The following is a 12,385-nucleotide window of genomic DNA, read 5'->3' as shown; positions in this document are numbered from 1 at the left end:
TACACCAGCCTTTTTGTCATTATATAATGACCTTTGTCTCTTGTGACCCTTTTTGGCTTACAGTCTATTTTGTCTGATATAAGTATGGTTACACTTGCCTTGTTTTCATTTCTGTTTGCTTGGAATATCATCTTGCATTCCTTCACTTTGAGCCTGTATGTGTCTCTGGAGCTAAAGTGAGTCCCCTGTAGGCAGCATATTTGCTCTTTTATCCATCCAGCCACTCTGCGCCTTTTGATTGGTGAGTTCAATTCATTTTCACTGAGAGTGATTACTAATATCTAAGCACTTACTACTGGTCATTTTATTTTCTGCCTTCTGGTTATTTTGTCTTTCCATATTTCTTTTTCTTTCTATTTCTGTCTACTTTTTCCAGTTGGTGGTTTTCTGGGATAATTTGCTTGTTCTCCCTCCTTTTTATGTTTCATGTCTCTGCTCTAGATTTTTGCCATGTAGTTACCAGGAGGTTTACATAAAGCATCTCATAGAAAAAACAGTCTTTTCTCTGCTGATAGCACTTTATTTTTCTTCAATTATCATCCTTTTACTCCTCTCCTTTTATATTTTTGATGTCACAAGTGACCTCTTTGTATGCTATGACTTCATCACCAAGCTGTAGGAGTGATATTTTGATGCTCTTTTCCTTTAACATTTAGTTAAAGGAGACATTCACTGCACTATTGCACAAGCGTGTATGTACTGGTATAGTGCATATAAAATAGTGTCACAGTTAACACACTATGCCAAAAAAGAGTTACACTATTCTACTTCTGACTGCTTGTTTATCACCTTAATCAGAACTTTGTGTGCTTTCATTTTTTTTTTTGCTTCAGCTTGAAGAACGCCTTTCAACGTTTCTTGTAAGGCAGGTCTAGTGGTGGTGAACTCCCTCAGCTTTCGTTTTTCTGGGAAAGCCTTTATTTCTCCTTCACATCTGAAAGGTAACTTTGTCAGGCAGTATTCTTGCCTGCCAGCCTACCTTTTTATTGTTCCTTCACACTTTTACTGATTTCTTTCTGAAAGATGTATTTCATGTGACTGAGGAAATAAATAATGAACAGCCCCAAGCTGTGAACCAAAAAAATAAGTGAATTGCTTAAAGAAACAGCGCTTGATTGCTAGCACAGGAAGAACTGAGACAGGGCCTCTGATTTCCTACGGCAGGGTCTACTTAGCCACATATTATTGTTCTATCCGCTTCCTACTTCTTTGAAAAGTAGCAGCTACTTCTAACATTGCTGCTAAATGATGGTGTATATGTATGTATGTTTTTACATGCTACCAACCATTTCTACTTTGGGAGCATGTGACTTTTTCCTTTCGTTTGGATGTTTAGCAGTGTCTTAAAAGTTACCTCTGTAGCATATTAACACACTGATATTTGATAATGTCTGTTTATTCAAATTGAATTCACTCCTGAAAAATTTCTCCAGGACAATGTAAAAGACAAGTAACCAGGCTGACTTCTAAATTTTTTTCTTAATTTTTTCCATTCTTTTTTTTTTTTAGTGTAATGAAAAGGAAGTTTAATATGCACAAATAAAATAGAAAAAAATAGCTTACAGACTGGCTAGTGGTAATGTTATTCAGAAGTGGTCTTTCAAACTTGAAAGACCTAGCTTGCTTTATTATTTTTTTTACACTATCAAAAAAGAATGTTTTGCCACAAATGAATAGTGGACAGAGATATGTCATTGACATGTTTACAATTAGGAAATATCTAAAACCCATGTACACTTGATAAAAAATAGTTAAAGGTAATGAGAATATTTATTTTAAAGTAAGGCAAAAGCTAATCTGGTTACAGTTGAGATTTTAATTGTCATACTTCCAGATTTATGAGTGGGGGAATTAAGTACTTAAAAGAGTTTGTTGTTTTCATTTGGTAAGACTATGAAAAAAAGAAAAGTGTGGCTACATGTGGCTCTGCTGGTACGTTTCAGCACAAACTGTGAAGTCATGCCCCCATTCACAGAAATAAAACGCACCAAAACAAACAACGAGCAAACCAAACAGACTGCCTCAGCTGACACAAACTTTAGTGTCTTTTCTCAGGGGTTTCCCCCAATTTTTTTTTCTTAGGTATTGAATTATAACCTGGATGTTTGAGCTACTTTTTTTGTCTCTGATGACTTCTCATTAGAATGCTTGCCAGGGGTGTGAGTATGATAAAAGAACTGTTCTTCGACTAACAGCTGAAATGGGAGATTAATAACCCAAAGACAAAATTTCAGGTGAGTTTTCAGTTCTTTAACATTCTTTTAGTTTTCTCTAATTTTTGCATTTCCAAGATATTTTAGATTCTCCACGCTAACTCCTTCCCCCCGCTGGCCACAAGGGATCTTCATTTTGTCCATGGGACTTCATGGAATGAAGTTTTGTCAATCCTAAGAAATCATCATCCCATACTAACATAAGTCCATAAACTTGACCTTTTTCTCATTCCCCATAATGGAAAAATCAGGCAAAACCTATCTACTACGTTTCAAAATCTTCCCAAAGGGAAGTTGACATCTAAAACGACACCTCAACCCAAATACAGAATAAACAGGAGAAAAATAAAAAGGAGGGATAGAGAACACGTAGAAGTATATGGGTAAAAACCTATGACCATTCAAGGGACGTACCGTATTTTAAAGTAAAAGTGTTTTAATAGTGTCTCTGGCAGCTTCAAATGCTTTTCGACCATTATTATGGGACATGGCTTTCTGCGAGAAACATGCGTTGGGACCCCACAGCCATTTGCCCAAGGAAGCTGCGCGGTGCGGCCGTGTGGGCCGGCACCACGAAGAATACGCAAGCAACAAGAGCGTGCCTGATCGTGTAACCTCAGTAAATGGTTATTTTGAAATTGTAATTTTCCAAATTAAAAAGGTCCCAGGTTGTACTCCCAGGAATGTGCACTTTGAGAACTTCTGGATTAGACGAGTTATTCAAAACACAAGCACCCAAGTCTCAGCATTCCCAGCAAGAAGCAAAAGCAGGAAACATCAGGGACAGAGCCGTGCATGTACGTGTGTAAGGACGTGGGGGGGGGCATTCTGCCCCCACATTTGTGCCAAGTATTTCTGCCCCAACAGTGATGAATTACTGAAAAATCCCTCCATTTTAAAATGCTTTCTGCCTCATACAGAGGAGCGGGCTAACTGAGAACATACGCATGCTGAGTTTCCTTCTTCTTGAAGTCGAACACATATGGAAGTTTAGCATTTAATGAAGACTGGCGTGAACACGACAAAATGACGTCTCCTCGACGGAAAACCTTGCCAGGCCTACTCAGTGTCAGTACGTCCTTCAGGGACACCTGCGGACTAATAAGTTTCAAGACCTATTTTTCCCGAATAATTTTTATTATTTATTTTCTTTTTCAAGTCACTTTCAAGTTGACAACAACCTGATCTGCACTCTAAAGTTGTTCCCGTGCCTAGAAGGTGAAGCCCTGAGGACTCCTGCAGGGTGAGACCCTGAGTCCTTCCAACGGACTGAGGCAGGAGACGCATCACGGGGCAAATAAGTGCACAGGGAGGAGGTCTGACAGTGAGCGACCTAAGGGGAACGGAGAGGCTGGCTCCCCGCGGTCCCCGCTCGTGCCTGGCCCTGGAGACGGGGTTCTGGGCAAGCGGACGCGCTCACTGACCTTTTGGTGCTTGTGCTGGAGATGGGCAGGTAGTCCGTGACAGCGATGTACACGTACAGCTTCGCGTCGTCGATCACGCTGTAGATGGCGTCCACGTCGAAGCTTCGGTTTTTAGGGCAGAAGAGTTTGGGAGAATTCTGCGGAGACACAAAAACCAAACTTGTAGAGGATTCATTTTTGTCACCTGGGGCTTTCTCTTTTCTGTTGCCGTGTTTTCACGAGTTTTAATGGATCTTGGGTTTCAAGTCAAGGTTTGCAAAGCAACTTTCCAGTTCTTGATGAGATGAGAGAAATACGTGTGCGATCTATTGTAGTTGAGGCGTGTTCAGACCCAGGTGCGGGAGGACGGGTCTCGAGGCCGTCCTTTACGTCGGGCTGTGGGAGGGAATGCTTGCTTTCAATACCCACACCTCTGATTTTGGGAGGAGTACTCTTGCTGTAAACTTCAGGGGCTCTGCAAACACCCTGGCATGCAGAGCTAATAATTTTCTCAGGCATTACCCTATAATACAGACATACAAGTACAGACTGCAATCATTTTACTGGAAAAGTCATTTCATTACGAAGGCGACACGGCCATGAAATTGTCTTACCCTGACCAGCGGTGCACAGTGGCTAGTGGAGGGGCGCACGTAATCCGAGGGGTGCTTTATACCACAAGTCCGAATACGTGGTTTCTGGAACTGCCTGCCGTGGCAGTATTGGGCCCCTCCTGCAACGCTCAGGAGCTCCCTGCGCTGTGCTGCTGGGAATCCCCCCCACCGGCTTACACAGAGGGAAGACCAAGCAGTTGTTCTGGACGCCCAACCGAGGGCCGTGGAGCACTGGGGGCAGGAGAGGACCCTGGTCAAGGCCACACCCTCCAGGCATCCCTGCTCAGAAAGTCATCTCGGCAGCTGACTATCAGGCTGAGTTTTTGATCACTTAAATTATTTTTCTTTTGGAACTAGGGATGAGCTTCCAAGTCTTTTAAAAAAATGAGTGCCACAAAAAAAAAAAAAAAAAAAGAAACCTTCTTGAAAGAACATAAGAGAACAGAAACAAACAAACAAAAATCCCCCACAAAAGCAGTAAAAAATAAAACCAACGAAACCCAGGGCCGGCCCTACAGCCTTTCCCCAGTGCACGCGTGGCAGATACTCGACCTGCCCGACTGGTCGACTGGACAGGAGCTCCTGCTTCTATAGTGTCTCCTGGCCTCCCTCTCCCTCCTGACTGCCGCTCCTCCCACCCAGACCCTGGTGCTGTTTGCTGGGGGCTTTTACACATCGTTTCCTTGTCACCATGATGCAAACACACACACACACACACACGCACACATCACGCCCAGCGTTCCTGGTGTCTGGAGATCCAGCCCGAAGTCATCGGAGGGATGTGTGTATGGCCCTCTGCGCCCTGGCCTCCCCTGTTTCTCTGCCCCCCTCCTGGGCTGGCCGCCACGCCCTCCGTGCCCCGAAGTGACATAACGGCCGGGCTCCCATCTGCCTGCCTGCGCCTTTGCCCCTGCTGGCACTTCCAGCCCATGTTGCCCTGTTCTTGCCCATCGCAGTCCTACGCTTTCTCTCCGTTACAGCTCAAGGATGAGCCCCTCTGTGAACCTTCTTTACTTCCCCTCCCAGAGGCTCCTTCCCTGCTCTGTCTCCTCCCGTGACAGGATTTGTCTGTGGTGTCACTGAGCCCTGTTCAAACCGGTCATTGCTTGCACTGGCCTCGTCTGCCTGCTTGGACTGCCGCCGGCTGGATTTTAGGGACTGCGTGTCACTCGTTTTTCTATCTCCACCAGTACATTCCACATGGAAACTACTTACTCCCTCAGCCCGTTGGGTCTGCTTTAAAGGTCCTTCAGTTAACACGGAGCTGCAGAGGGGCTGAGCTCCAGACGAGGGCTGAGCCAGTCTGACACGTGCCCAAAGGCCCGCGTTTTTGTTTCAGGAGTTCCTGGACTTCCTTGTGTGTTCCCCAAACTGGTTTCGGTTTCAGGGAGGAACGAACTGAGGTGTGGAGTCGTGCGTCTCTTCACCTTTGCTGTGACGTCGTGCCTCTCGGTGATGCAGGCCGGCCTCTGACACTCAGCCTGCGGAGCCTCGTGGCCTAAGGAGGGGGGCGGGTAGGAACAGAACACACCTCTCACACTGTCTGGGCTCGGTGCCCCTCTTCTGTGCTTGCTCTCCTTCGGGCAGCAAACACTACTGAGTGCCGGCCACGCTCCCGCTCTAGTCTGGCCGCGTGGCACAAATAAGACGCCCGCTTCGTTCCCCTTCAGTCTAGCACCTGTTACGTGGTGTTGCCCGCACCTGTCTGGGTGCCCCTGCACTAGCCTGTGCCCCGCTGGGCTGCGGATCTCCAGCACCTTGTTATCCCCTGCCACTCCTAGCACCTGTTATGTGTCAGGATCTGCGGACCGAACTTGAGAGGGCTTCTTGCATTATCCAGCACGACTCCCCAACCCCCAGCCCCAGCGCAGCTGCTTTGGGCTAGGTATTTCCATCCACGGGGGGATAGCTCCTTATTTGCAGCTGCCTGCCGCACTGTTGCCCACGGTCCCACCGCCGAACCCGATGCCTAGAGTGTGGCAGGGGCTCCGTGTGCTTATCAGGGAAACGCCTGATGATTTGTATCCGTCCCCTGGCCCTGGGGGCATAGCGGTGCTTGACAATGTGTTCTAGAGTCCGCTACCTTTGAAGACAGTATCTGGAGATACTAGTGGCTTCGAAATGTTTGCTTAAGGTGTAAGTGAGTGAACAACAACACGAAGAATGATCTACTGATAGGGCAGAGGAAGGGAACTCATTTCAATAGCTTAGTTAGAGAGAAGGCTGTCAAGTTTCCCTCTTACTGGTCCTGCATTAATTTTCTGAGCCCTGCACTGTGTACTCCCTTGTTACGGGATGGAGCAGTAAAACAGATCCTTCTCTTTGCCTCGGCTCTGTGATGACCTTTCACCACCCAGTGTCCTCTGGCACCTGCTCTAGGGGATGTTTCTCTCTCAGATCAGTCAGCGCCTTATCCACGCACACGACTTGTTCTGCAGATTCATTCAAGACCTGCTTTAGCGAGCTTCTGATTTATTTCACAACGGTTCCCTGGTTTGTAAAAAGTCCATACTCCATCCGAAGAATACAGAAGTTAAATATATTAAACACAAAAAGATGGCAAAATATTTGTAAATCGTATATCCGATAAAGGACTTACATGCAGAATGTAGAACTCTCACAACTCAATACTAAAAATCCAAGTAAACTAATTGGAAAAGCGGGCAAAGGACTGGATAGACATGTCTCAAAAAAGAGAAACAAATGGCCAATGAACACATGAAAATATAAAGGTAAAAACCACAGTGACATAGCATTTCACACCCACACACCCACCAGGAAATAAAATAGAAAGTAACAAGCATTGGCAAGGATGTGGAGAAAGTGGTGCTGTCATTTATTGCTGGTGGAACTATCCAACGGGGCAGCCAGTTTGGACAACGGGGTGTCGGTCTCTCAAAGTGTTCAGCACGGAGTTACCACCTTACCCCACAGTGCCACTCCCAAGGAGACGCCCCAAAGCACTGAAAACAGGTGCTCAATTACAACCTTGTACGTGAAGGCTCACGGCAGCACTATTCACAGGAGCCAGAAGACAGAAACCCCCAAGTGCTCAGCAACCGATGGACACATAAGCCAAATGTGATATATCCATACAACGGAATATTATTTGACCATAAAAAGGGAACGACGTGCTGATTCATGCTATAACATTGATGGACTTCGAGAATATCTCATGAAGCGAAAGGAGGCAATTACAAAAGATGACACACCGTTGGGGCGCTGGGTGGCTCAGTTGGTTAAGTGTCTGACTCTGGATTTTGCCTTAGGTCTTGATCTCAGGGTCATGGGATCGAGCCCTATGTCATGCTCCACGCTCAGTGGGGAGTCAGCTTGAGATTCCCTCTCCTGCTCCCTCCTGTGCTCTCTCTCTCAAACGAGTCAATAAATCTTAAAAAAAAAAAAAAAACTACATACTGTCTTACTCCATTTCTATGAAATGCTAGAGAGAGGAAAACCCTAAGAGACACACAGTAGACATATAGCCCCTTGTTGCCAAGGGCTGGGGGAAGGGAAATATGGAGATTGACCCCTAATGGGTGTGGTGTTTTCTTTGTGGCGATGACAATATTCTAAAGGTAGTGGAATACGCCAACAATGAATCATGGAACACTACATCAGAAGCCAATGATGTAATACTGTATGGTGACTAACATAACATAGTAAAAAGAAATAAAATAAATAAATAAAATAAAATAAGTGGAGATAGTTTACAGCTCTGACTACACTAAAACACATTGAATTATATATCTAGAAAGGATGAATTTCATGGAATGTAAAGTATCTCTCAGTAAAGCTACTAAAATGTAATTAACAATACATAGGGGACTATTACAGGGTATTTTTCACAGCAGCACCACGTTCTGCTTAATGTCTGCACTCACTGTCAGTACACATGACTGGATGGATGAACTAACACTCAGGTCAGGGAGAACAGACCTTGAACCAACTAGTCGTGACCTTGGAAAGCAAATTTATAATCTCTAAAAAGAAATCTACAAGATAAGACAAAAACTCAGCCAACTGTGGCTCCTGTTTCTGATTTCAATGGGAAATGTAAGAAAATCAGAACTATGTGGACCCAAGTGATTAGAGATCACAGAGCAAAGTCTCACCAAGTGTCTCTTTGTGTTACATGAGAAAATTAGAAATAATCCATGTGTACATCATAAAATTTATATTTAACCACGCTAAGGTATTAATCATCTAAAATTTAATTTGGGGAATGGTAATTCTTAAGGTCTTCAATAATATTTTTGTGTGCATGTGTTAATTTAGTTAATTTATTTAAAATATAATAAACTATTTTAAGATATTTTACAACAAATACTTTGAATTTAAATAAATTTGTCTTGACATTTGTTTGGCATGCATTACTCAGAAAATTATATGCATCCTAGAACTTTTTATTAAAATTACTACTCATAAAACCAATCCCATATTTATTGCTGCTTTTAGGGGGCGGTGAGTAAGGTGTTGGGAATACCAATGATGAAGATGGACCAGTATATGGCCTTTGGAGCCTTTTAAATAGTGGGACATATGATCAATAAACAAACAGTTATGAGAACGTGATAAATGGTACAACAGGGGTGAGATCAAAGAGCTTTGGGCAAATGATACCAATTCCAATAGCGAGGGAGGGGATCTGACTTTACGTTATACCTGCAAGATTTTATACCTCTGCAAAAGTGGTGTTCAACTAATATCTATTGAATTGAAATTCCAAAGTAGGCTTGATAGTAATAGGAAATAGAAAATAAAATAATAGGTTAAAATAATATAATAACTTAAAAATGTTATAATAAATAAAATTGAAAGCAGATGCATTATATCATTTAAAAGACTATACCCAAAGGCATGTTTCAAAATGCTACATATTTTGTGGCAAATTGTTTAATAAAAAGCAATTTGTAAATTTGCCCCAGAATACAACAAAGGCCTGCGTGTTAGATTTTATGAAAGTTCTGGCCATCTGTCTGGGGTAGGTATGTTAACTTTGGGATCGGGCGGGGGTACTCCTCCAGCTTTTTAAGCGTCAGAATATAAACGTACTCAACGCCCACGTTCACCTATCCCTAAGATTCAAACCATAAATTCAAAATCCAGCAACTGCCTGAAATCTGCTGATAGTTTGTCTATTCCTTGCTGCTTCCCATCTGCTTTACTGGAGCTGGTTGGGCAGGCTGAGCAAGTGTCCCTCGGGGTGTCAGACACCCTGTTACCTGCTGGGTTAAGGATTCTTTGCCCACTTTTCTACTGAGACTCATCTGGAGATTCAGAATGACAGCCGGCCTTCCCGGCGTACAGGGTTGTCTCGAGAGGAAGTGAAACGGAACACACGAAATAATTCTGCTAGTAAAATGCCCTACACAACGTGCTACTTGCTACTGCTTTGTGGGCCTCCGCATAGTTAAAAAAAAAGTTTTTTTTAGCTTGGTTTGATGAAAATCTTTCAGTCTGTGTTCTGCGATTCACATTTATATGAACTTGTTAAGACAAACAACTTAAGGAAAAAACATCTTCCTTTGTCTCAATTGCCACATGCCTAAATTTTCACATTGTGCTTTCGTTTTAAGGGGCAAAAAGGACAGAAGCCCCTTTTCGGTGAGAAGCTCTTGGGCGATGTGAAAGCTGCTGGCGTGACAGCACTGTCCTCGCGGAGGACCCCGTGTCGCATTGGGAGTGTGGTTTCAGGAAGTTTATCTCAGCGCCAGGCGCCTGCTTCAAGCCAAATTCCGAGGTCTCTCCCCAGACCAGGGGCTCAGGTCCTGGGTAAGGGTGGGGGGCCCTACATCTGCATTGTCAACAGGCGCCCCAGACAGCTCCTAATTCAAGTTTGGGGACCAGGGCCGGAGGCACAGATGTCCAGACGCCCTCTCCCACGGACCCCGTGGGACACCTGTGGTGTGTCCGTGGCGGGGGTGGAGGCGGGGGATGGGCGCTGACGCTCGGTGTGCCCTGCCCTCAGCCTCCGTGAAGTACGGACAGCTCTGCTGTCATCTGTTCTACACACCGGGGTTCCCTCAGATTTGTTTCATCAAAGGAAGATTCTACGGCTAAGAAACAAGCCTGAGAACCATGGAGCTGCGGCCTCGAAACTAGCATCTGAGGTCAGAAGACCTGGGCGCTGCTGCCGCTCTCGGCACCTGCCGTCTCGGGGTCGTCGTGCTGGAAGATAAGCTCGATAAGCCTTCGTGTGCGACAGGCTCACAAAGCTGCCTTCACAGAGGACCGGGGCGGTCACGACAGGTCACGCAAAGCGTCAGCAGCTAGGAAGGAGTACTAACGTTCACTATCGTGATCATCCCTGGGGACAGCCGCGGTTGGGCCACAGAGCGGGCGCGTCTTACCTCTTCAGGGGTGGGCAGAGATGATCTTCAGAACTGAGGTTTGCCCAGGGCCGCATCACCCCCGGACGTTCCAACTGGGGAGGAGGCAGGAGCAAGAGGCAAGGACTCACCGACACAAAGGCCTGAGACTTGGTTTCGTTCAACTGAAGCTGCAATTTCTTCTCGTTGTCGTAGACGCCGTAGAGCCTCTTGGACCAGGTCTGCGGCACCCTGTTCTTGAATTTCAACGAGCTGTACAGGGCGAATATCCTCTGTAAGTCCAGGACCAGGCAGCTGCAGTTGTAGAAGACGACCCCGAGCTCCTTCATCTGTGGGGTTAAAAGAGAAAGCATGGGTGCCGCGCGCAAGTAACCGGGGCTGTGCGTTTCAGGGGAAGACGACGCGCGGGAATGCCGTGGTGGTGACTTCTCCTGCAGCTGCTGTACAGAAGCGTGTAGACACAGTCACAGCCCGGGACACACAGTGAGGCAGTGTAAAAGTGCTTCAATATTTAAGGAGAACTTTAGCTTGCTGTTTTGCATTTGGGATCTTACAGATAATTTTTTCATATTCATCTCCATTTTTCTTCCTTTTCTTTCTTTTTTTTTTAGATTTTATTTATTTCAGAGAGAGAGAGTGCATAAGCAGGGGGAGCGTCAGGCAGAGGGAGAGGGAGAAGCAGACTCCTCACTGAGCAGGGAGCCTGACAGGGGACTCGATCCCAGGACCCCGGGATCATGGCCTGAGCCGAAGGCAGACGCTTCACCGACTGTGCCACCCAAGTGCCCCCACCCCCATTTTTCATATCAGCTCTTCAGATTCATTTCCTTAAAATTTTTCATATGAATCCTTAAATCACGCAGCAATATAAAGGTAGGGTTTTAACGGCAGCTTCACGGAATGGCTTAGATCATGGGTTCTGAGGTCAAACTGCCTGGAATTATGCTCAGTTCTATGGCTTTCCAGCTGCGCGACACTGTTGGGCAAGACACATCATCTCTGGGTCTCATTCTCCTTCTTCTACAAAACGGGGTTAATCATATTTATTCCACACTCTGCTTGATGCGTTTAAAATGGTCAGTACATTTAAAGGGCTCAGAACAGCGCCTATGACTTGGCGCTCAGAAATAATTTGTTCACAATACAAGTGACTCATGTGAACACAACACAAGCCTCAAGAGGAATTCACCAATGCGCTCCTGCGACAAAGAGACCAGACAGAGGATTTTTCCACCTCCCTCAATGCGCGGATGGGGGAGGGAAAGCTCAGACAGACAGGCAAAGGCACCTGCCCCAAGTGGGAGACCCCGCCATCAACAGATTGAGAATCTGAATGCAGGTTTCTGACCTTGGATCGAGCACATCCAGGAACATAGCAGCGCTGACTTCATCTGAGTCCAGGATCACTCTGTACAAGTTACAGACGCTTTCTCCTTTAGTCAGTGAAAGTGACGCGGTAACATGTGGGTCGTAAAAGAACAGCACGAGGATACACGCTCTGTGATCCGAATACCCAGGGAGGCGTGTGCTAGGGACACCTGGGTCTGCTCTCATCCCTTCCTCCAGCTCCCCACTGAAGACTCCACTCAGGATTACAGAAGACGTCCTCTGCTGTAGAGGACCCCTTAGGGCTCCCTAATACAGTGTGCCTGGAGCCTGGCATCTGTGCTCGCCTGGCATCATTCTCCCGGGCCCATAGTGACTACAGGCTAGACGCATGCACGTTTCTTCACCTGCTGATGGACTTGCCCTACTTTTCTCTGATGCAAGAAATAAAGCACTGTGCACCTGTGCAAGTACTTCTTTAGTACAGCTTCCTAGAA

The 12,385-nt window shown here is 45.7% G+C and overlaps 1 protein-coding gene across 2 annotated transcripts in view; it reads right to left on the bottom strand.

The window, feature by feature from the left end:
- The window catches only part of PLD5 (phospholipase D family member 5), a 365,515-nt gene that overhangs the window by 22,867 nt on the left and 330,263 nt on the right, over window positions 1-12,385 (bottom strand). For both annotated transcript variants that reach the window (XM_045795973.2, XM_087859722.1), the window contains exons 6-7: window positions 10,694-10,891; window positions 3,638-3,774 (exon numbers count right to left, since the gene is read on the bottom strand). In XM_045795973.2, the coding sequence (XP_045651929.1) occupies window positions 3,638-3,774; window positions 10,694-10,891 (335 nt within the window). The remainder of the gene's footprint in view (window positions 1-3,637; window positions 3,775-10,693; window positions 10,892-12,385) is intronic.

Source organism: Ursus americanus, chromosome 2, assembly GCF_024610735.1.
Source record: "Ursus americanus isolate L20-20 chromosome 2, mUrsAme1.1.p, whole genome shotgun sequence".
Taxonomy (NCBI): domain Eukaryota; kingdom Metazoa; phylum Chordata; class Mammalia; order Carnivora; family Ursidae; genus Ursus; species Ursus americanus.
The sequence above is the reverse complement of the archived record's forward strand: the minus strand, read 5'-3'. Positions and strand labels throughout refer to the sequence as shown.